General features: G+C 42.7%; 1 protein-coding gene across 2 annotated transcripts in view; it reads left to right on the top strand.

Annotated features, from left to right (window-relative positions):
* The window catches only part of cacna1c (calcium channel, voltage-dependent, L type, alpha 1C subunit), a 173,738-nt gene extending 154,308 nt beyond the window's left edge, over window positions 1–19,430 (top strand). The window contains exons 33-50 of one of the 2 annotated variants that reach the window (XM_041029878.1): window positions 5,305–5,433; window positions 6,847–6,912; window positions 7,282–7,373; window positions 8,636–8,798; window positions 8,975–9,102; window positions 9,208–9,304; window positions 9,739–9,841; window positions 10,074–10,175; window positions 10,409–10,536; window positions 10,858–10,992; window positions 11,915–12,279; window positions 14,523–14,651; window positions 14,758–14,882; window positions 15,017–15,114; window positions 15,349–15,445; window positions 15,664–15,772; window positions 15,896–16,064; window positions 16,258–19,430. In XM_041029878.1, the coding sequence (XP_040885812.1) occupies window positions 5,305–5,433; window positions 6,847–6,912; window positions 7,282–7,373; window positions 8,636–8,798; window positions 8,975–9,102; window positions 9,208–9,304; window positions 9,739–9,841; window positions 10,074–10,175; window positions 10,409–10,536; window positions 10,858–10,992; window positions 11,915–12,279; window positions 14,523–14,651; window positions 14,758–14,882; window positions 15,017–15,114; window positions 15,349–15,445; window positions 15,664–15,772; window positions 15,896–16,064; window positions 16,258–16,749 (2,727 nt within the window). In that variant the 3' untranslated portion in view covers window positions 16,750–19,430. Of the gene's footprint in view, window positions 1–5,295; window positions 5,434–6,846; window positions 6,913–7,281; window positions 7,374–8,635; window positions 8,799–8,974; window positions 9,103–9,207; window positions 9,305–9,738; window positions 9,842–10,073; window positions 10,176–10,408; window positions 10,537–10,857; window positions 10,993–11,914; window positions 12,280–14,522; window positions 14,652–14,757; window positions 14,883–15,016; window positions 15,115–15,348; window positions 15,446–15,663; window positions 15,773–15,895; window positions 16,065–16,257 lie in introns of both variants that reach the window. The other variant, XM_041029877.1, reaches the window with a different exon arrangement.
* Window positions 19,431–24,291: the final 4,861 nt, after the last annotated feature.

The raw sequence follows: 24,291 nt of genomic DNA, 5'->3' as shown, positions 1-24,291 counted from the left end.
TTTAGCGACAAAAGGAGCTCTCAACTGCTCCATTGACTCCAATGTTAATCGAGCAGAGGATTTTTGGAGAAAAGCAGAAAATCCCCTTTTTTGAAACTTGCTGTAAAATCCACATTTTAGACAGTAGGACCATAAAAAATAGATTCAGGTCTTCCTTAAAGTCTTGTCTCTTTGACGGTGCCGTTTGTTTAGCGATACCATGTTTTGTTTTTCCATGGATAGCAGTTGTTCGGCAGGCCCGATTCGGCCGAAAATGAGCTCGTCAGAGCACCTGTGAGCTGCCTCAGCGGCGGGAAAGCTCATCCCCATGGCAACCGTGACTGCAAGAGCTGTGGCTCTCTCTCTCCCTGTAACAACTCTATGTCTCTCTGTCTTTGTAATTAAAACTATAGCAGAACTATAGGGGTCAAAAGGGGGCTGTGCGTAGCACACACACAAACACACAGTCAATATTGTGCGGTGCGGTAGCACCGCACAATATTGACTGAGGCACACAGACACACACACACAAACACAATATTTACAGAGGCACATAGACCCACACACACAATAGTCAATACTGGGTTGTGCGAAGCACAACCCAGTATTGACTCAGACCCACTCAGGCACACACAGACAAACACACACACACACACCCACAGTCAATATTGTGCGGTGCGGGAGCACCGCACAATATTGACAGAGGCACACAAACACAAACACACACACACACACACAGACTCATACACACACACAGACTCATACACACACACACACATGCGAAGCACAACCCAGTATTGACACAGACCCACTCAGGCACACATAGACAGACTGACACACACAAAGTCAATATTGTGCGGTGCGCCAGCACCGCACAATATTGACAGAGGCACACAAACACAAACACAAACACACACACACACACACAGACTCATACACACACACACACACACACGATAGTCAATACTGGGTTGTGCTTCGCACAACCCAGTATTGACACAGACCCTCTCAGGCACACACAGACACTGACACACAAACACACACACACACACACACACACACAGACACACAGAGGACAGAGGCACACAAACACAGACACGCACAAACACACAATAGTCAATACTGGGTTGTGCGAAGCACAACCCAGTATTGACACAGACCCACTCAGGCACACACAGACAAACACACACACACACACACCCACAGTCAATATTGTGCGGTGCGGCAGCACCGCACAATATTGACAGAGGCACTCAAACACAGACACACGCACAGACTCATACACACACACACACACACACAATAGTCAATACTGGGTTGTGCGAAGCACAACCCAGTATTGACACAGACCCACTCAGGCACACACAGACACAAACAAACACAGACACACACATAGACAGACTGACACACACAAAGTCAATATTGTGCGGTGCGCCAGCACCGCACAATATTGACAGAGGCACACAGGACAGAGGCACTCAAACACAGACACACGCACAGACTCATACACACACACACACACACAATAGTCAATACTGGGTTGTGCGAAGCACAACCCAGTATTGACACAGACCCACTCAGGCACACACAGACAAACACAAACACAGACACACACACACACACACACACAGAGGCACACAGACACACACACACAATAGTCAATACTGGGTTTTGCGAAGCACACAACATTACTAGCAGTGCAATGCACCACTCTCGCGATTTCCCAAAGGGAAATTGTCTAGTTGTGGTATTCTGATGCTTCTTTGACCTGAAAGTAGTTCAGAGTTGTGATCTGGTTAATTGACAATTACTGGACCACAAACTACACATACACATAAACAAAGGCGTTTCACATAATTATTTCACAATGTTCAGACAAGGTCTAATTTCACTTGGATCTTGCATATTCTCAGATCAAAGAACAGACTGAATAACACATTGTCAAAGCAGGCGCTGTCCTTTAATGACATGATGCATTTGGTAAACGTAGCCTTTGTTAAGTTAAAGCTTCACCCACTGTTACTATACTGTAGCTTCAGCTGGCATAAAGAAAAACAGATAGCTACAGAGGCGCCACTCCATCCCCTACAATACACACAGATCCATGAGTTTGCATGACATAGACATTACATATAAGTTACACTACACAATGACACACGTACACGGTCGGCTTTTTCCCCATCTGTGGCTGCCCCAGACCATCATTCATAGTTTTGGCCCTCAAGGCATGGGACAGAAATCTTGCAAATATTCCTCCATGTTTCAGTCTTCAGTATTTTGATAAGTGATTCAGCTTGATGTGGCCCTCACGCAGGATGAGGCCAGTCTCTATATGCAGCAATATCTTCCAGAAATCCACCTCCTGGCCCGATGAAATTACGTTTTTTCACCTTTCCACCATGTGATTGTTGATCAGACACTGAGCCCTCTCTTGCCTGGTGGTTTGTGCGCACACATATATGCACAGTGACACACACATACACGCACAGCAAGGCGCTGCTCTGGTGCTGATCTTTGTTGCCTTTCCTTAAAGCCAGCTGACTCCTCCTCGTCCTCGTCCTCCTCCTCTTCGTCCTCCTCCTCCTCCTCTTCCTCCTCTCACCCCCCTGTGGTAAGGCCAATGGTACGCTCCGACGGTAACCTCGTCCGCCTCCCTACCTTCTCCACCATTCCTCCATCCCTCCATCCTTCCATCCCTCCTTCTGCTACGCCATCCATGGTATGATCCAAAACTTTTGGCTTCTCATTCGTCCTGTCATCTCTCCTCTGTCGCTGCTGCTTCCATCTTCTGCAGCATGTCCAGAGTAATATTTGTTTAGCTGTTGTTTGTACTTTTTACGTGTTTTTAATATATATATATTTATATGTGTGTATGTATGGTAAAGGACACTGTATTGTACAGGCCTAGTATAACTGGAGTCTTGTGACTTTTCCTTGAGTGGCTATTGTTGTTGCCATGGTGCCCGCTGCACCCACCTCCCCCAATGCTTGCAACTTGCTTCCCTTTCCCTTATGGGTGTGGTATCGTTAGTGCTTCGTCACGCTATCACGCTGTCTCTCTTTCCTCCACTCTGCTCCACTGGCCTCCCATCTACCTATCTATCAGTCTATCAATCAATCAATCTATCATCTATCAATCTATCTATCAGTCATTCTGTCTATCTGTTTATCTGTCTATCTGTGAATCAGTCTATTTGTTTGGATGCCTCTGAATAATTCAAACTATTCTGCATCTTCAGTCTCTCTCTCTTTCTCTCTCTCTCTGTTACACTTACTGTCACTGTACCTCTCCCGCTCACTGCCCCCACTCTCCCAATGGTACAATGGTGCCCACTGTGGTCCAGTTGTGGTATTACGTGCAGTGCAAACTCCTCCTTACACTCCTCAGAACTATGTGTCATTTTCAACATATCTCTCAGTGGAGTTTGGGACAACTCATGTCTTGAGTTGCTTGTCAACACCTCAGCAGAAAAGTTCTGCCTGTACGAAGCACCTTAATCCTATTATCCCACAATTATAGAATAATAAAATTTGTGTAGTGAATTTTTCCAAACTTTATAATTGCTATACAGCATTTTAGAAACCAGATTCTGTTGAAAAGTAACGTATATGATATCTGTTATCCCAAACTGCAGTAAGATGTGTGGAGAATGGCAAGTTCTTTTTAGTAGGAGCACATTGTTTATTCTCTGTGGGATTAGCATTAAGAATTGATGGCTTCTTGGAAAAACACAAATGGCAAAAAATGACGAGTCAGATGTCAGAGAGGTTGATGTTGTGTTTTTGGGGTCACATTTATTTATTACAGTGAAGACAGATGTAGTACGGCTCTGTTCTGGTTGCATAGTTATGGTAGAAATGCTGCATTGTCATTGGTCAAGTTTATGTGGTACATTTGTGCGGAAGTGTGCAGTTAGATTGCTATTTTTACCTTTTTTGTCATTTTTTAAATAATTGTTTTGGCTGCTAATGATTTGCAACCTGTATGAACTGGTGTGTTTGGTGTGATTCATCTGCTGTTCATGGTATAATTGTGAATAATATACTGGGTCCTTAGACGCTGTATTTACTGCATCATGCTTTACACAGGTCGCAGTGTGCCTTTTTTCTGCCTTTTTGTCCCAGAGAACCAGGAACCATAAATAAATAAATCCGTATTAGAATAGCACTCAGCGAGATCGCTGAATATTTCATCATGGAGTTATTTCCTGTGGGTGACTACTGGGGCAATAGACAGTTAGAAAGCTACAGTACCTCTCAACCTTGTACTTAAGAACTTTGCTAAGGCATAAAAAAACAAAACCAAAAAAGTACCAAATAATGGATTTAAATGCCCTGAGAGGCAAAATATTGTATGTTCTTAACAAAAGGCTCTGCAAACAAAAGGGTTGCTGGGTTGAAAGCAGTTTCTAGAAGATCATAGAAAACAGAGGGTAGATATGAAAAGATTTGCCACCCATGAAAATATTATGTTTTTTTGACCTGACAGGCGCTGCATTGAGGATTAATATCTTTATCCAGTTGAATGTCATCTTTGGATTGTTCCTCCAGGTGGCCAGTTTCTTTGTGACAGACAAAAAAATTAGCCTGCCCGCATGATTTATTGAAACAGGAATTTTTGTACTGTATCTGTTGTGAATTGTTATCAGTGATTTATGGAAGAGCTTACCTCCATCGATGGAAGTCTCTCCAGCCTCGTCTCAGTTATTTGAATTTTAGTCCATCCTGCTGCAGAGTATCCAAATCTTCAGGGGTTCATGAAGTGTTTTAATGCTTGTTGCAACGCTGGATTATGGTGAGGTGAGGACAGGGGCAGAAGCAGGTATATTCAGGATGCTGATGGATGTTCAGTTGATCTTTCTGTTGCCAAGTGATTTTTCCACGAAGCCACAAAAATAAGCATGATTGCCCGATTCTCTCCCAGATCTCGTTTGTCAGTTGATTTTGATGGGATTTTGTAGGACGCAGATATCCATTTATTAATTCAGTGTGTGTGTGTGTGTGTGTGTGTGTGTGTGTGTGTGTGTGTGTGTGTGCGCGTGTGCGTGTGTGTGTGTGAACGCGTGTGTGTCATGTATATTTACATCCACATGTATGTGTGGGTGGGAATATCCATACAAATGTCCGCATTTTTGCATATGTCTGTTTGTGCATATGCATGTATGTATGTTTGTATGATCATCTTCATCATCTTTACCTGTGTGTGTGTGTGTATGTGTGTATGTGTTTCCCTCCCTTGCCTATCTGCATGTGTCCCCATGCGTCCTGTGTTTTTTCTAAAAAAAAAAAAAAAAAAACACCAAACCCCACCAAAAGGGACTGCAGAACTCTGAAGAGAACGCCAGGATCTCCATCACCTTCTTCCGGCTGTTCCGCGTGATGAGGCTGGTGAAGCTGCTGTCTCGCGGGGAAGGGATTCGGACCCTGCTGTGGACCTTCATCAAATCCTTCCAAGTGAGGGGAGAACCGGACACAACATGCTAGAGCAGGGGGTTGGGTTTACACAGGGCAGAAATGGCAGGGGAAAAGTGGAACTTTAACCCTAATGTGACCCTGGTTTGTGCCCTTCTGACCAGAGTTCTATTAGTTATATGCAGAGTTAACCCAGAATAGACTCATTTATGTTTATAAATATAAATCATGTTGTCATTTCAGATCTGAGTCACATGGAGCTAAAAAATTTTATCGCTCTTGTGTAAATCCAGCCTTGTGGAGTCTCACAAGCCAGCTTTCCTTTCCTTGCCTCATCCCTCCTCATCTCCACCTCCTACCTGTTTAGGAAGTCAGAGGGATGGGACACATGACCGTTTTGTCTGTTTGCCTACATTACCATAGGGAAGGAGGTAAAGAAAGAGGGAAGGTGTAAGGTAATGGAGAGGAGGTTTAGGAGTCTCGCTGCAGAGGCAGGGAGGGTTGTAGGGACATAAACAGGCAGGTTTTCAGAAACCTTAACCAGCAGTGTTTTTTCTCGTCTTTCCTTCTCAGCCTTTCTCCTCTCATCTTTCTCCATATCTTCTTCTTCTACCCTTTTTACTCTCAAACACCCTACAACTAACCCCTGAGAGTTCACCATTCCCTGTAGGCGGGTTAAGCAGTAGACAAGCTTAACGAAGCACTCCACCAAAAAGTGAAATCATTTGATAGAGAGATAGGGGGACATGAAAATAATCTGTTCTCTCTCTTGTGTTAGCTGAGCCGGGCCACTTCATGTAAAAATGCAGCCGCTGAAATTTGAAACATTGGTCATAAATCAAAAACCTCAGTCACGGTTTAAAATCAGAACATGTTCATGAACATGTTACTGTGCTTAACCCACAATAGGCTCTTTTTTTTATCCTCATTTCATATGTCAGTGGGTTACATATTGATACAAAATCAAACTTTATTTGTCATGATTTGGCTCTGCTCTCCCAGGCACAAGGGCAATATTGGTCAGGAGCTCAGTTCCACATAGTTGCCCAGGTGTGTAAATACCTGTTCATACCTGTTCTGGCCATGTTTGGTTCTTGTTCAGTATGTTGGGACTGGTCGCCTGACTAAACTCAGAGAGCAGTTTGTATTTTGCTGAGGTTTTTCACTCCTAAGTCAGATGATTTATCCTGGATTGTTTTTGGTGTTGTGCCACACAGGGCTGCAGATCAGTTCACTTTCATTTCATAAAGTACCAAAATGTTTTTTCAATTTTTAACCTGTTATTTTGAAACACTGAAAACTGTAAAATACAGGTGTGATTTTAATCAGCCCTTTCTTAGATCAGTTACAGGCTAATTGGATGTGTGAGATTTGAGTGAAAGTGAATGAACTCCAGCCTTGGTGCAGAACAATACTGTAGACAACTTGTCACTGATGTGTGTCTCTCTTCTTCAGGCTCTGCCCTACGTAGCTCTGCTTATAGTGATGCTATTCTTCATATACGCTGTCATCGGCATGCAGGTAAGCGGTCATCTTGTTTTCGTCTCTCTCCATCTCTCCTTTAGCGAGCCTTCGTCCTGTGTCTGTCCTCCTGGAGTCTTGTCATCCAGAGTTCCCGTTTGGTCACATCGTCCTTCTCTTCTGCGCTTTACTTCCCCCTCTAGCTGTTGCTATCCAGTTACTGTCCGTCTTTGTCTCTCTCCTACCTCTCTCTGTCCATTCTTCTGTCTCTTCGACAAGCTGTTGTATAGTTTGTGTCAGTGACGATGAGCGGGAGACACTTTGATTTGATTTGCTGAGGACAGCTGGCCTCTAATTCTGATTGACTTCCTCTTGTCAACGCTCACATCACATGCTGTGTGCTGTACCACTTACTTCCCTCCTGTACAGATGTTTGGTAAGATAGCGCTGCGGGACCACACGCAGATCAACAGGAACAACAATTTCCAGACGTTCCCTCAGGCAGTGCTGCTGCTCTTCAGGTGAGGAAGGTTACTACACTCTTCATCAATATGCACATCTCCTCCTTCCTATTACTCTGAATATCTGCCCTGTGTTCGTAGATTCAAACATCTTCTGCTCTCTCTGCCTTATTATTCCCTTCCTCTCCCTTTTCCATCATTATTTTCTGCAATGCCACATCAACAACAATAACTTCTTTGCTTTTTTGAGCTCCTATATTTTCTCTCTCTCCATTCGCCCGGACAGGGCTTGTGCATTTTACATTAGAGATTACCGCTGGCATTTTATGACAGCAGTGGGTTAATTAAATGCCAGGATATCTGTAAATGTCAAGCTGTAACTTTACCCGATTCTGTGTGACTCTGTACAAGAGACAATGTGAGGAAACGTTTTGTCAGTTTGTACTAAGAGACCGTGTTACTGCCACTATGCAGAAAGTTATAAGGTCCATGCTGTAAATATGTAGCTGTGGGCCCCATAATATCACCAAAGGTCTGATGTACAATCACAAATTACTTAAAAGCTTTAGCAGCATCCAGACTCTGTACACTGGTATGTTGAGTAGTTAGCTAATGATTGTTGTAAGCTTTGCTTTACCACAAAATATACTCGTCTTCTGAGGAGGATACCTTCTGCACAGTTGTCAGAGGACTCCACTGATAGTACATTTAACTACCTGGATCCACTCCCAGAAACCTCTCTGTCCCGTGTGGTTGCGGTGATGGTAAAACTCCATGCAGGGGAGAAAAACCACAGATTTCAGGAACAGAGCGAAGGGTTTCGTCAAAGCGTAAACACATAAAAGATCGATAATAGCGATCGATAATAATGGAAGACATTTGTAGTTTGGAAAGAGTTTTGATCTACAGTTCAATGACATCAATTACAAATTTTGATTTCTTTTGCTCTGTAAATTCAGTGTATGAAGATATGAATAACTCTTTTTATTCTGTTCACACTCTAACACTTGTGTTTATGTGTGTATATCTCCCTCTTTTTGTCTGTACCTGTGTGTGTTTGTGTGTGTCACTATTTGCTTGTGTGCTTGTATGCATACGTGCACACATCCATGCATCGGTATGTGTGTGTTTATGCATAAATGCACATGTTGCTCCATGCTGGTGCACTAATGCACACATGTGCACATCTATGCATGTATGTGTGCCTCTGTGTATTTCTTTGGTGTCTCTATATGCGTGTATCTTTGCATGCGTATTTGCGTCGTGTATGTGTGTGTGTGCAAATTTGTGTGGCTATGTGCATGCATGTGTCTGTCCGTCAGATGTGCAACAGGTGAGGCGTGGCAGGAGATCATGCTGGCGTGCTCGCCCAATCGGCCGTGTGAGAAGGGGTCGACCAATGAGAACAGCACGTCCAACGAGGACTGTGGCAGCCAGTTTGCCATCATTTATTTTGTCAGCTTCTACATGCTCTGTGCCTTTCTGGTGAGTACAGAGACAGAATAAGAAAGAATAAAAGAGAATGATCTGAATACTAATTGTTTAAGATTTTAGAGTAATTCAGGTTACAGGTTAGTTACAGGTTATAATTTTACGCAGACAACCTGTAATTGAATACAAGCTGATAATATAGTTTCTGACTGACTCCTGATTTTCTCCAGATCATCAACCTGTTTGTGGCCGTCATCATGGACAACTTCGACTACCTGACGCGTGACTGGTCGATCCTGGGGCCACATCATCTTGACGAGTTCAAGAGGATCTGGGCTGAATATGACCCAGAAGCTAAGTAAGTTTACAGAGAGTTGACAAGTATGTCATTGGAATAAATGTACTTTCATCACCGCAGGTTGTGTAGACAGTCTCTATAATGTGACATCTGTGCTGCATTCAGGGGGAGGATAAAACACCTTGATGTGGTTACTTTGCTCCGGAGAATCCAGCCTCCTCTCGGTTTTGGAAAACTTTGTCCCCACAGGGTGGCCTGCAAGGTAAACACACACACAGTCCCACAAATTTCTAAACATGGTCTAAGGGCCGCGGAGCTGTAAAAAATAATTCAAGTATTCAGAGTGTTTCAGACTGTTTTGGGGCAGAATTAAGTCTCTTTGCCAAAAATGATAAATATACAAAGATTTGTCTGTGTAATGACATATAGACAGCTCATAACATCTTCCACAATGAGTCAAATGGCACACTGAAACAGATTGTACATGTAGAGAAAATATTTTAGCCACAGAGGAAAATTAGTGTCCATAGTGTCAAACCACTGTCTGCTTGTTCTTAACAGATTTCCAGCTGCCAGTAACTATTGGCAGCCAAGAAGGAAATTTACCTGTGCGTCATTTTATTAATTTGCAATTTTGTGTGAATGTGTGTCACTGTGCTTGTCTGTGTGTGTCTGTGTGTATTCTGTCCCATGTAGCGTCTGGTGTCAATGAACATGCCTCTGAACAGCGATGGAACGGTAATGTTCAACGCCACACTGTTTGCCCTGGTCAGAACTGCACTTAGGATTAAGACAGAAGGTAACAGGCACACACATGAACAAACACTCTAATGCAGCTATGCAGGCGCAAGTTATACACAAATACACAAAGACTTTTCCTCATGATATAGATTAGTCAACCATTTAACTATAAACCCATAGACACAAATATAGACACGCTTGTGTTGAGGCTTTCACAGTGGCCAGGCTGTGTGATACTGTGAAAACACTTCTGTGAAGCTACAGTATGCGCACTGTTTCTGTGTTTGCAGGTAACCTGGAGCAGGCTAATGAGGAACTGAGGGCAATAGTAAAGAAGATCTGGAAGAGAACCAGCATGAAGCTCTTGGATCAAGTAGTGCCCCCTGCTGGTGGTACGTATACTCTGAACACAATTTTGTACTCAGAAATTTAGCTCATCCATATTTAAGTACAAGAATATGTACAAATAATGAACATTTTCCATAAAAATTATGCTACACGCTGTGATTTCATATGTTTTATTACTGTGACTGAAACTTCAGCAGCACCACTTAAAAAAAAAAATCTGTGAGGCATTATTTTAAGCATTAGCCTATTTTAATTACAATATGTTTATTTCTTGCAGATGATGAGGTAACAGTCGGGAAGTTCTACGCTACCTTCCTCATCCAGGAATATTTCCGCAAGTTTAAGAAGAGGAAAGAACAAGGGCTGGTGGCCAAGGTGCCCCCCAAAACTGCCCTCTCTCTGCAGGTACACAAACACACTGACGTTTTGTTTACTCTTCATCATAAATCTGTACGTTCAAGTTACATTGTCAGGACATTCAGGAGAGAGCGGTGGAGTTTTCAAATTGCGACTATGATCCTGAAATGATTGAAGAAATGTGTGGGGGGAATATAGTGTAGATAGTAGGCTTCTTGTTATGAATCATAGAAAGAAAAAATAAATAAATAAATATTGTGTGTGAATACAGCTGCTGTGTTTCAGGGTTTTGACAGCAAAATAAATATGTCCGTCACAGTGTTATTCCATGATAAGTGCAACACTCTGTGGTGTTTGGTCTGTGTGTAGGCGGGCCTGCGGACATTGCATGATATTGGTCCAGAGATTCGGAGGGCCATCTCTGGAGACCTGACCGTGGAGGAGGAGCTGGATAAAGGCCTGAAGGAGCCCGTGTCGGCTGCATCCGAGGACGATATCTTCAGGGTAAAGGTCGGATACACACACCCTCACTCACTCTCCAGAAAGAGAGAGAGAGAGAAAGAGAGCGAGAGATGATCAGCGCCCAGCTTGAAGCCGTATTATTGCTCCATACACATACACATACATACATGCATGCATGTGCTCAGACGATAAAAAAAACATACTTAAAAAAAGCCTCATTTTCCACCACATAGCCTGGCTACCGATCACTGCAGATACCAAACCACATTTTTGGAATTCTGGTTTCTGAATGAACCGGTGACCACGAATTCTAAAACACATTATTTTACAAACAAACCAAACAAACAAAATATTTTACAAACAAAACCATAAAAATCAAACACAAACAGCATCAAATAAGTGAGCACTGGAACTGTAAGCCTCACACATACACATACACACACACACACTGTTTCTTCTACTCCTGTGCTGAGAGGGTGAGTTAAGCTAGTTAGCAGCCTTCCTCTTTCACCGTCATTGCTACATTCATATGTTCTGTTTTGTTTGCTGCAGTGTTTTCTTCCCGAATAGGAAATTAAATCGGACCACTCTCCTAATCCGGAGCTAATATTAAGAAACAATGAAAATTTTGACCAAAATTTAGTTTCTCATTCATTCAATTTCATCATTCTGCTTCTATGTCAAGGATTTCACGTGTTAAAAATACATTTATGGTATTTTTTTCTCTCTTGTTTGTAACAATAAGTCTTTGCTTTGCACTGCCGTCGTGGCTGGGAAAAGTTTTGTTGCTGCTAGCAGTGAATGTTATTCTGAGCGTTTGAGTGTAGTGTGATACAGAGATATTGAGATATTCTTTTTTCACTATTCTTATCTTATTTTCTCACCTTTCTCTTGTCTTTTCTCTTTTTTTCTCTCTCCATCTCTTTTTGCCTTCCTTGTCTTTCGCCTTACTTTAATGCCACAGCGTACCGGTGGGTTGTTCGGCAACCATGTCAACTACTACAACCAGAGTGATGGCCGCGGGTCCTTCCCACAGTCCTTCACTACCCAGCGTCCCTTGCATATCAGCCAGAAGGGCTCACCTTGCGAAGGCGAGAGCCCGTCCCACGAGAAGCTCATGGACTCGACCACTTTCACCCCTTCCTCTTACTCCTCATCAGGCTCCAACGCCAACATCAACAATGCCAACAACACTGGCATGGCTGGGGTGGCAACCCAGGGCATCAGTCGATTCCCAAGCCCGTCTATAAGTACTGTGGACGGGCACACAGGACAGCCACTCACTCCCATCCTGCTGCCAAGATCTGCTTGGTGTTTTCCTCCAAAGAGGTGAGTGCTGGCCAGACAGCAGGTTGCATCTGCGCTTTATCAAGTGTTATTTTCCTTCATATAAGCAGTGTTTTGGAGACTTTTATTTCACTCCTGCTTGGTGTGCTCTTGAACTGTGACAAGAATTATTAATCTGGTTCTTTCATTTCCTGACCATCATTACGGATATTTAGCCAACAACATGGCATTTCAGTATGGACATAATTGGTTCTATTTCCTTCACTTTCCTTTTCCTTCCTTGTCTCTTTCGCTGTCTTTTGTTTCTTGTGGCAAGCAGGACGTGTTTTTATGACAACCTCATGCGGTATGTTGCCAGGGGACAGAGAGAAAAAGTGTGTGTGTGCGTGTGTGTGTGTGCGTGCGTGTGTGTGTGTTGTGTTAGTCCCCCATGTGAGTGCAAAAAGGTTTCATAATATGTTATAGAAAATGGCATAGCTTTCAAGGTGCTATAGTGACACTTGTTGCTATGCACATAATGCTTCAGCTGCTATAGCAATAGCCAGGCTACTACATGCTGCTACTATAAAGTCTGCTACCAAAGCCATAGATAGACTGTTTGGTGCAACCTGGCCAAACCTTTCCTATCGAGGGCTCCTATGCTTTATTGTATTTATAAGGCAGGCCTGGGTTAGACATGATGTCAGCTCTTTGTCCTTCATTTCTGTAGAAATTTTAAAATGTGAAAACATCTGAAAGCTCATACTTGTACAAATACATGGTATTTTGAGTATGATAGCTTGCTACATTTGGAGTATAACTGACAATTAGTATTTATATTTCCACACATCCTGACATTTAGGATCCACTGAATATTAAGACCCTCAGAAAACAACTGCTTGGTCATGGTTAATGAGAGAAGGGAGTTTAATTCATTGACTTTTTCCCTGCTTAGACAGTAAGTGATCTAGACTGAAGTTCTCCATCACAGGCAAAGTATAAGCTTTCGGATGCATCTCTTTGGATTTGCTTTATTTAGAAACAGTGTCACCTCCACCCAGCTGCCAAATAGCGTCTGCTTCATCAGACTCATCCAGAACAGTTTCAGACATGTTTTAATCAAAAGCTGTTCTAACCCAGAGTTTGCTGTGGAGCCCTGAAATAGCTGTGGATCAAAGGGACATCTTGACATTTAGAAATTTGATTTTGTTTTTCTTTACCAGGCAACTCTCAGGAGATGTTTATGTGCTGGTGACAGAAACCGAACAAATAACAAATAGTTTGCTGTATTTGTAAGCATTCATAATAAAAAATAATGAGCATTGCTAGCTGCAAGCTAAGCAGTTTCTCATGCCTCTTAATTTGAAACACAACCATTAACAGATGGTTTCAGAAAGCAGACGTGTTGTAGCTTTTAAGGAAACAATCTGGTGAAGAAGAAAAGATTAAGATTCAAATGTCAGAATGTCTCCTTCAAGCTTAAGTCTGGAGTATGAAATGGATGTGGACAGAAAGGGTGACATGACATCTTTGGAAGACAAAGAGAATACAACTTAATACAGACTGAATGCAGAGTTTAGTTTGAGCATGTCTCTCGGAAAAAAAGCACACACACAACCAGGATTTCAGCCACACAGAACAAGTATTGTGACAGACTTTGACTTTCTTGAGTTTTCTGCTAACCAAATTTTGTCCAAATTAATGTCAGCGTGTTGCCACTGTGTCCAAGAGAGGAGTAGAAAAGACTGCATCTGTTTCTAGGACTTTATTGGTTTTAATTTAAAATGATGACAGCAGCGTAAAAAGTACCTGTTTAATTTCCCAGTAGGCCTTCATTAAAACACTGCTCTCTGAGTATTAGCTGATAACATTAGCTGCTACAAGTCATTATCTTTTCTGTCCTGATCTTTGTTTTTTGAAAGATGTCTGCACCTCAGTCGTGCTATCAGTTTGTCATATTCCAGGTGTTGCCTTTGAAGCTTTTTACCATTTTGCTTTAACAAAATAGTTGTTATTCCCACCTGCTTCTCCTCCTCCTTTTCCTCTGGCCTTTTCTTACTCTTCTTCATTCTCTTTCCTTTTCCTACATGCAGTAGTAACGCCTCAGTTGATTTCTCAGTCTCTCCTTGTAAGCTCCCCTATGAGATTTTTTTGCTAATCAGCTGCTTCTGTTTTTTTTCTCTGTGTTTATGTTTACACCGGTCTGGCTATTTGTCTGCCTGTTTTTCCGTCTGTCGTCTGTGTTCATATTCATTTTGTCTGTTTGTTTGTTTGTTTTTCTCGGCCGTGTGCTTGGCTATTTGCAGCTCGGACTCAAGCGACAGCCGTCTGCCAATCATACGAAGGGGGGAGGGGTCAACGGAGGAGACGTACGACGAGAGCTATGGCGACGACAGGGAGTACCACGAGGATGACCACTCGCTCTCCTCTGACATGTACTGCTGGCAGACACTCACACAATTTAGTTTTTGTCACCTTCAAGTCCAAACTTGCACATTTCTATCATTAACTCCTTTTTCCGAATGTGTGTGTTCACATTAGGCTAGTGTATCACGATGAAACATGTAAGCAGTTGACTCCCATGGAGGAAGGAGAGGAGGTAGAGGACAGAAGAGGAGGAGGGTGGCAGTCTCCTAGGAGGGTCTTCCTCTGCCCCACTTCTTTGGGTAAGCAGACACACATGCATAGGTGAAAATCTTTCCTAAAAATTCTTTGGTATATCCCAGTCTGTTTATATGAATTCAGTGCCTCCTTTTACTGAACACACTGTGTATTTGTATATTTGCGGTGTGGGTCTCAGGGCGGAGATCATCCTTCCATCTGGAGTGTCTCAGGAGACAGTCAAGGCCAGACGTCTCCCAGAAGACGGCTGTACCCTTACACCTTGTACATCATCAGGTAGAAGATGCCCACACGGTTCAGTCAGAAACCCAATTAGATTCACATAAACTGGTTGTAAATACAGTGTGTGAAGTTGAACTCCCAGCCATGCTGAGTTCAGCAGACATAATCCTCCCTCCCTGCTCCTGTCTGACTCGCTCCCTCGGCTCTCTCTCTCTCTCTCTCTCTCTCTCTCTCTCTCTCTCTCTCTCTCTCTCTCTCTCTCTCTCTCTCTCTCTCCTCATCCTCCAGGCACTGGCAGTGGCAGGGTTGAGTCCTCTGCTAAGACGGAGTCACTCACCTACCCTCTTCAGCCGGTTGTGCTCCACACCTCCAGCCAGTCCCACAGGTATACTGCATCCTGTGCACACATCAAAGGCCAAAATAACTGTTTGTCAAGTAGTGGCAAAAATGTTGCATTACATTTGCTCAGCAAGGACATTTATGCATTTACTTAATGAGAAAAAAACAGGTTATTGAATAGTGAATTTGGAAGTGCACGTTTTTCTCGCCATTGTACTTGTTGTGATTCGTTTGTTGTTTTCTCTCTTATCTTTGTTTTTCTAGCCCATGGCAGTGATGCCTCCTACCAGCGAGTGCCCTCTCTGAGGCTAGAGGGCTCCAACTCCCATGAAAAGCTCAATACCAGCCTGCCCTCTGTCAACTGTGGACCCTGGTAAGACTAAGTACTCAGACTTAGTACTTTGAAAAGAAGTACTACAACTTACAGTGCAAGCCCAGTTTGAATGATACTATTGACACAGTAATGTTTTTTATCAAACAAATGTTTTGTCCCTAGGTACAGCGACAGTAATGGGAACAGCCGGGGACCTAGTCCTAGTCCCAGCCCCAGCGTGCCGGTGTCCAATCAAAGAGCACCACGGCCGGTGTCTCTCACAGTGCCCTCGCTGCTGGGAAAAGACTCCAGCTCGTTGTGTCACGGCAGCGCAGGCAGTCTGGTGGAGGCGGTGAGTTTGTGAGTGTGTGTGTGTGCATGTGTGTAACGGTTGGAGAAGGTTACTTTCTACTGAGCAACACACTAGCACCCTTTCACATTTTCCCCAACTACATTAAGCCTTTTCTCTCCCACTCCATCCCTCCGTTTCTCTCATATTCCACCTCTTCTTTTTCCATTCCTCTTTTTCCCATTACCCCCTCAAGGTGCTAATATCAGAGGGTTTGGGTCATTTCGCTCAGGACCCGTCATTCATCGAGGCGACCAAAGCCGAGTTGGCTGATGCTTGCGACATGACCATCGAGGAGATGGAGCACGCAGCCAACAACATCCTCAACGGCAACAGCACCACGAACGCCACGTCCAGCACCCCCTCCACCTCCCAGCACAGCCCCAATGGCAACCTCATCCCCTTCCACACAGCAGCAGCGCCAACGCACAGGGACCGAGTGGTCAGCTTGAGCCCCAGCGAGTGCGGGGGAGAGGCCGGAGGAAGCAGAGGCTCCGTCCACGGGCCGTCCTCTGTGGAGGAGCGGCAGGAGCTGCTAGCAGGGGGGAGAGAACAAGAAGAGGAGGAGGAAGAAGCGGGAGAGAGGGAGGAGGGGCACCACAGAAGCTCGGTTGTGATTGGAGGAGGGCGGCAGAGGAACAGCGGGCTGTTGGAGGACGAGGATATGGAGTGTGTGACGAGTTTGTAGGAGTCGGTTCGACGGGTTCGATCGGCCGACTGGCCCCTCTGACGTAATCGGAGACTGACGCTTGTCAGTGCTGGGTAACAGCGCCGCGGCTGGCTCTGTCTGTCCCCGCCCCTCACACACACACACACACACACTCACACACACTGTCTGCCTCTCTGCCAGATGTGACCACTCTGGACAATGGCAGCCAGTGACGCAACCTTGAACACCTGGTTACAACTTTGTTGGTTTATATGAGTTTGTATGTGCGTGAATGTTTGTAGTAAAGTGTACCACACTATACTCTGTACTATCTGAGTGTGTGCTTGTGTGTGTGTGTGTGTGGTCTATGATTTCCTCTCTTTGTACGTGTACGTGTGTGCGTGTGTTCTCCACACGTGTCTGAGTGTGTCTCTAAAGTGCCTCACAGTTTTATCATGTCCTCAAAGTGTGAAGAGCAGAAAAGTAGAGACAAGCAAAAAAGACGAAGAAAAGTATGGATGAGGGAAAGGTTCAAAAGAAACAACAGAGGCAGGAAGTCATTTTATAGATTTCCTGCAGTCGACATTCTGTGTTTATTGTTTTCATTTCCTATGCCTACTTTGGTGTTGTGTTATTGTTATTTGTCTGGCCGCCATGAAGCCAGGTAGGGGACAGCAGACCAGCTTGTGGGGGGGTCAGTTAAGGATTAAAATCTGACCACACCCACTTGAGGTCAAAGGTCAACTCCTCCATCTTGGTTCATTGATGATGAAGCGCTGTATTGAATAAAACAGGGGTGAGGAAACCCCTGTTTGAAATCTCATTTCTCCTCCTCTTCCAAAGCTAAGGAACCTTGGAGCACAGCCCTGCCAGCCTGGGGGTGGGATTAAGGTGACACACCACCCCCAGCCAAGGGGAGGAAGGATTTGAGGGATGGACCAACAGCCACAAGAGGGCTGCTATTGGGGGCCACTGGGCAGAGAGAGACACTCTCTAGCCAACAGGAAGCTAGCCAGCTCTTTTTTCCACTGGTCAACAATCGAGAGACAAACTCATCTCGTCGGTCACCTAGATCTGGCTTTGCCTCCTCCACCGCTTTTCCTTGTTTGGCCACGCCCATTTCCTGTCCCAAACAGGAAGTGGGAGGAGCATTTGGTGGCTAAGCAGAGACAGCGAGCCCCCCCTTTCTGCCTCATACCTCGCCGTTCCTCACTCCTCCCTCTCTCCTTCCTCCCTCCTCTTCGGTTATTCAACCATCCCTCTCCCTCCATCGCTGGGTTTTTGCTTTTTCAGCCCTCGGGGAGGAGTGTGTGTGTGTGTCGAACAGGGCAACAGAGACAGGGTGGAGGAGAGAACGGGAGTGACCGATTGAAAAGAAAACAGACTCGGGGCATTGATCCACACAGGATCTGTCCATCAATCAACCTCACTTCCTTCTCCAAGACCCTCCTCTTCCTCTCAGCGTGGAATCCGATTGGATTTGCTGCCACACACTCTCTCTACAGACCACGCCCACTATGTATTTAACAGTTCAATATTGTGCAAAACTGGCTAGCCATGACTATTTTGTTTTATATTCATGATGTTATTGGTTTAATTTATCCTTGATTCGTTTGCACAATCGGGGTGCTGGTCTTATAAATGTATTTTTGCTCGGTTTATTTTAGGAGAATTTTAAGAGGTTTTATGTATCGAAGCAGGGCGTAGAGTTTGCGTGCAAGTGTATAACTATATTTGTGCGTGCGGGTGTGTGTCTGCATTTTAGTACAGGATGTGTGTGTGTGTGTGTGTGTGTATGAGTGTGTGAGATAGCGTGTGTATCTAAAGGGGGGTCTTTCTCTCTATCAGTATGCACCTTTTACAGATTGTATCTATTTATTTATTTATTTTTCCCAGAAGAGAAAAAAATGCGTGAGGATATGCGTTTGTATGTGTGTGTGTTTGCGCGCCTGTGTTTGAGTGGTTCCTTATGTATTCTAAAAAGCTGATTTTAAGCCTAGACAGTAAATTAAGGTAGCATTACAAATATGGTGTTGTGTGTGTGCGTGCAAGGGTGTGTGAGTGTGTGTGTGTGTGCGTGCAAGGGTGTGTGAGTGTGTGTGTGTGTATGTGTGTGTGCGTGATAATGGGCCTCCTTAACACAGGGTTACCATGGACAGGCATGCTTCCAAAGCTTTGTGATTTCTTTAGCACGGTTTTTACTTTTTAGCCAAGCTGCAGAGTCAGAAGTCACTCTTATCTTTGAAAATTACTCACTGCATAACTTGTGTTTATATTTCTGTGTAGAGATAGTTAGGTCTAAGGTCTCCAGCGAGGTCAGAGTGACAGTTAAGTTTACAGTGGTGATGATTCGGCATTGCAGCTTGGCCAGAAGGTAAGAAGCCTTTCGGCAATTGCTGCTTTTCTTCACCATGGATGGTTGCTCTGAATGGTAGAAGCACCAAAATCCGTACTGCCACAGTGACGCCTCGTGAACGACCTGGGGGGTGATGCCCTGATTGCTCAGCTGTAACACAGCGTAATCACATGATTTCATCATTTAATCATTGTTAAAACTCCAAATGAATTATTAGGGCTGGTGTACAGATGCTGCAAGAGTTCAAAATCACATCTCTTCATCTGAGGTGTGCTCATATCACAAAACATTATGACTTTTTAGCACTGATAAACAAATTTTCTGTCTGTAATGTAATTTACTGGTAAACCTAATTACTGGGAAATTATAATACAAACAGGAGATTTACTGATAATCGATAAGATACGATGATTGTTTGGTTAATTTGATTAATTAGTGGATATCAATTAGAAAACTGTCAGAGGGAAGTTGCGCTGTGGAGGATCTCGTAGTGTGATTTTTGTTTTTCATTCTTTTTTAAATGCCTTTTAGGTAGCATGCTGACATTTTCTGATAAACTTCTATTGTAGTTTGTCCCTTGATTATAGTTTGGATTCACTCGAGATGAAGTGTGGCTACAGTGTTCCATAGCCAAGCATGGTACTCTCAGTACATTACACAGGGTACAGGTCTTTGGTATCGTATCATCTCTAAAAACATTCCTAACTTCAGCATCACATCGGTGTTACCAAATGTCACATTTATTATCATTATGCCAAAACTTTATAGTATTCAATGACCAAATAATTTAGTTCAGCTCAAAAAGTTGTGTAACAAGTTATGCTACTGAAAATTTGTTGCCACAACTATCCAGATGCACAGTCAGCTGGATACAAAGACCAGTGATCACATGCAGATACATATCTCAGTGGATCTAGTTAAAACAGCAGAAAATAAAGATAATCTAAGAAAGTCAATCTTATGTTAGGGTAAAATCATTAAAAACAGTGATTTTAAGCTTAAAATCTCTAATTGGTTCAAATAATAAAAGACAAAAGATTTTAAAGAGAAATTCAATATATTATCTGTAAAGACAGTGAATCCCCATCCAGAGACATTGTCACATGTCAACTTATTGCTCATAGTTTTCACTTTAATTTATCATTAAGGTCTCACTGCTGAGCTCTCATTCCTACATGTTAAGCAGAGCAGGTTTGTGGCAGGGAAGGGTATGCATGAACACACTGCCATACACTGCGTCCTGTGCCAGTAACAGACTTCTGACATTATTATGCAAATTAAATGTGAATGTTGAATGTTTTTAGTGGCAGTGCTATTGTTGTTTTGTGGTCATGGTCATACTGCAAACCCTGAAGAAGTCTGTGTTGTCAAAGGAATACCCTCCCTGACATTTAGTTAATTATTCTTTTATTTTTTACTTTTTTGTCCAACCAAGGAACCCTTGGCTTCCATCCTCTCTTTCAGTTGTTGTAAAAGCACCTCATTAAAATAAGCGCTATTCTCTATTGAAATAATTTGGTACCATAAGCTAAAGGCGACTCTGTGACCCGTGGCTCACATCAGTTTGAGTATAAGCTGTTTTTTTTTTGTCAGATTTTAAGTCTAAAAGTTAATGAAGCAGATTTGAGTATAGACCTTAAAATTAGCCCAATCACACTTTGTGCTTTGGGTTTTGTTTAAACGCTCTGTTGGATCAGAATTTAAAAGATAGTAGATTTTCTCCTCCAGGTTATTTATGCTGATTTACTTGATAAACCTAATGATTATTAGGTCTGAATCCTCAATGATAAATGTAACTATCAGGCAATTGAATTGTAAAGTAGTAGTTTTTGAATCCAAGCTGCTACAGTGGAAAAGAAAGTGTCTGTTTCCTATTAACCATTTTAACAATGAGTAAAACAACAGCCATGAATGTTACTGTCAAAGCAGATCTGATGATCGCAGATTGAAACCATGTAATGAATGGCAGTAGTTAGTACAGTACTTTTATAAATCCTACACAGAACTAGTCTCAGACTTGGCCAAGATACAAAATTAGGATGGGAAGGTTTCCACAGGGTTGCATGATAGATATTTTTTCTTGCTTATCTTCATAACCTTAAGATGAATAATCAGTAATTACAAAAACATTCATAATGTTCAGTATCACATTGATATGAATAATACATGCGTGCCCTCAGAAGCTACATTCAGTTCTAATCCTTTACTTTCACGTTCCTAATAAATGTTATCTAACATTTCATACATGCACACATAGGGTAACCCTGCAAATCAGAAGTGCCAGGCTTTGCTGTTTGTGTTTAAAGGCTCTTTGGTTTCAAATGCTGATGAGACAGATTCAGAGGCCTGTGGTGCCCCCATGTGGAGTGGACCAACATTGCAGTTTTTATGTTCTTTATAGGTTAGCATGAACTATGAGGTGTTGTGTTGCAGTATAACGGTATGAGTGGGTGTTATCCTGCATCCCACAAGATATGCAAAAACAATGCAATAATTATGACTGTATACAAGGTTCCCGAAGTAAATATACTTGTGAAAGTGAAAAAAAAAAAGAATATCATGAAGATGTGTTATTTTCTGTTTGTTACATTTTTAAGTAAACTCAGTGGTTTCCATGTCAGAGAAACCTACCATACTTGAAATCAGGTACATTGCAGTGCAGTATAGTAAAGATGTATTTATTTATCTTTCTCGTGTGAGGGTGTTGGATCTACATCTGCAGGCAAAAATGTGTTTTGAGACAGCGACCTGAAATCAGTGTTTTTGCTCGTGGTTTAGCATCTAGCCAACGGAGGCCCAGAGTGAAAAGCTGATCGCTCAGTTTGATGATTCGGCAGCAAAACCAACTAACTTCACTTCCCTGACTCAGCGGTTTTTGGCTGTATCCCTTTCTCTTGTTTATTTCCAGTTACAGCTTTTAAATGGATTGAGCTCCGTGAGCGTACCATCACTATTGCATGAGGTTCACGTGTTGACTTTAGAGCGTTCCAGGTTTTGTAGTCGTTTTGTTTTAATCAGGTTAAGTATCATATCACATTATGACAGAGTAGCTATTTCTATTTAGTGTACATACAGTGATTAAAGTCAGTATTTCTTCTCTAACATTTGACAGTGGACAGCAGTGGACAGGTATTTGGAAGGTGATTTTGCATATCTTGTGTCTTATGGGCTTATGGGCTCTTGGCTTATATTCTGATTCTTAATCCTGAGAGGGACAGAGCTCACGTTTATATGATTATTGAAACATGAGAGAAATATCAAACCGCAGTATTTTTTTATTCCCCAGTCTAAACAGGTGTCGCTAATTCTTTGCCTGTGCGTTTCCGTGGTCCCTTGTCTCACTTTGTCTTCAGCTTCTGCCCTTTGCTCTGCTGACCTGAGGAAGACAGAACAGTGGGAATAATTTGTATGAAATGGACCAAATTACCCATAATTAGCAGTTTCTTTACTAAAATATTGGTGGATTGAAACCATCATCATTATGGACAAACACCTAGGCAGGTGCTGCTGTGCATGGTACATTCACACTTTATTGCTTACTCAGTGTATTCAAGCACAAAGGTCTATATACATGAAAACATCTACTTAAAGTCCACAGGTTAAACTGAGGCAGTGTCTTAATTCCATACTACATGCTAAGTCCAAGCAGGTGATGAGTATGTAGTGAGTTCATTCTGAAAGAGAGACAATATCAAGTGTACTCAAGAATGCATAGTGGAAAACTTGTGTTTTTGATTGTGCTGTGGTATATATTCATACTGTGCACAGTTAGTATGTATTATGGAATTGTAACACAGCATGGGAGCATGTTTTTTTCTCCATCTTGCCATTAATAGTCCTTTCAAACAACTGATATTTTGACCAGTTATGAGGAACATCACAGGTGTAACTAATAATTTTAGTCGTGGCTCACTATGCAGCTGGAACCCATAAATTATTAATTTGTTATTAATTAGTTACACCTGTGCCTTATAAGTCACAATGTGCACCCATGAGTAAGGTCTTTTGTGTGTGTTTGTGTACTTGTGGTCTCTGCCTCACTGTAGATAGATAGTAGCTGGTTTATCAGGCTGCTAATCAGGCTGATAAGCTGCAGCTGTGTTCGCTGCCTCCCTGGATCTCCACCTACAGCCAGGTCAACTAAAACCACACCCCTCTGCCTCGGAGGCTGCAGGTCAAATTCAAGCGGTTTCCTCAAGTGAAAGCAGAGATGGAGCACGAAGCCCTGTTTTCTTGTAGACGAATGACGATCTCGTTGGCGGTTGATGACAGTGGGTGTTTGGGCTGAGGAAGAATGTTGGATGGAGAGTATTTTTATGGATTGTAGAAGGTTTTTATTTCATCATGTTTGGATTTCAGGGTGGGCTAAGTTCTGACATGGTGAATTATATATCCAAGTAATGTTATACATGTGCATGGGTTTCTCTCTCTAGGGGTATAAAGTATTGGTCCTATGTGAATGATAATATCTTTTGTCTCACCACTAGCCAATGATTGTATATTTTTACATACCATATATAGCGAGATATATATGAATATATGATATTTAATCTCCAGAATGTTATAAACTAAGGAAAAAGCAGGATACTTATTTCGGAATGTAATTAGTGAAATATTGGTTTATGAAAATGGGCTGTATGGGCCTACTGACTGAAGGTCAGTATGAACAAAGCTCCACATTACTGACTGTATTTTTGACCAAATGGAACCAACAGGGAATAATGTAGTTATATTTACTGAGGATGAAACATTGTATGTTTTAGCTGATGGATTATACAAAATGGGCTTTTAGGACATTTCACAAAAGGCTTGGATGATCCCCAGACTATGTGGCTTTTCAGTCCAGAACACAAATAACACAAAGTCCACTTTACAGTTTCCATTTTTAAACAGTCTTGACCCTTGCTAAGTCCACTGGAAATCTACTCCCAGTGCTGTGACTCCAAAAGAGGGAGGCTCTTTGTTTAGCTCAAGACACTAAACTGAAAGTTTGACATCTGCTTTTGAATTTGACACAACAGCGAGATCCAAAACCTAATGTTGTTGGCTTGTGTTTGTTCTATGTTTCGTGAAGTGGGCTGAAAGATGTTACCTACCAGCAACCTGCCAGCGCAGGTCAAAGTCTGGACATTTTCCTACTGTAGCACTGAGAGATCTGTCTCTCTTTAACTAGTCCTGCATCAGCGAAATACACACATATACACTGTACACTTTTTCAGATACAT

Source organism: Toxotes jaculatrix, chromosome 22 (assembly GCF_017976425.1).
Source record: "Toxotes jaculatrix isolate fToxJac2 chromosome 22, fToxJac2.pri, whole genome shotgun sequence".
In the NCBI taxonomy this organism is placed as follows: domain Eukaryota; kingdom Metazoa; phylum Chordata; class Actinopteri; family Toxotidae; genus Toxotes; species Toxotes jaculatrix.
The sequence above is the reverse complement of the archived record's forward strand: the minus strand, read 5'-3'. Positions and strand labels throughout refer to the sequence as shown.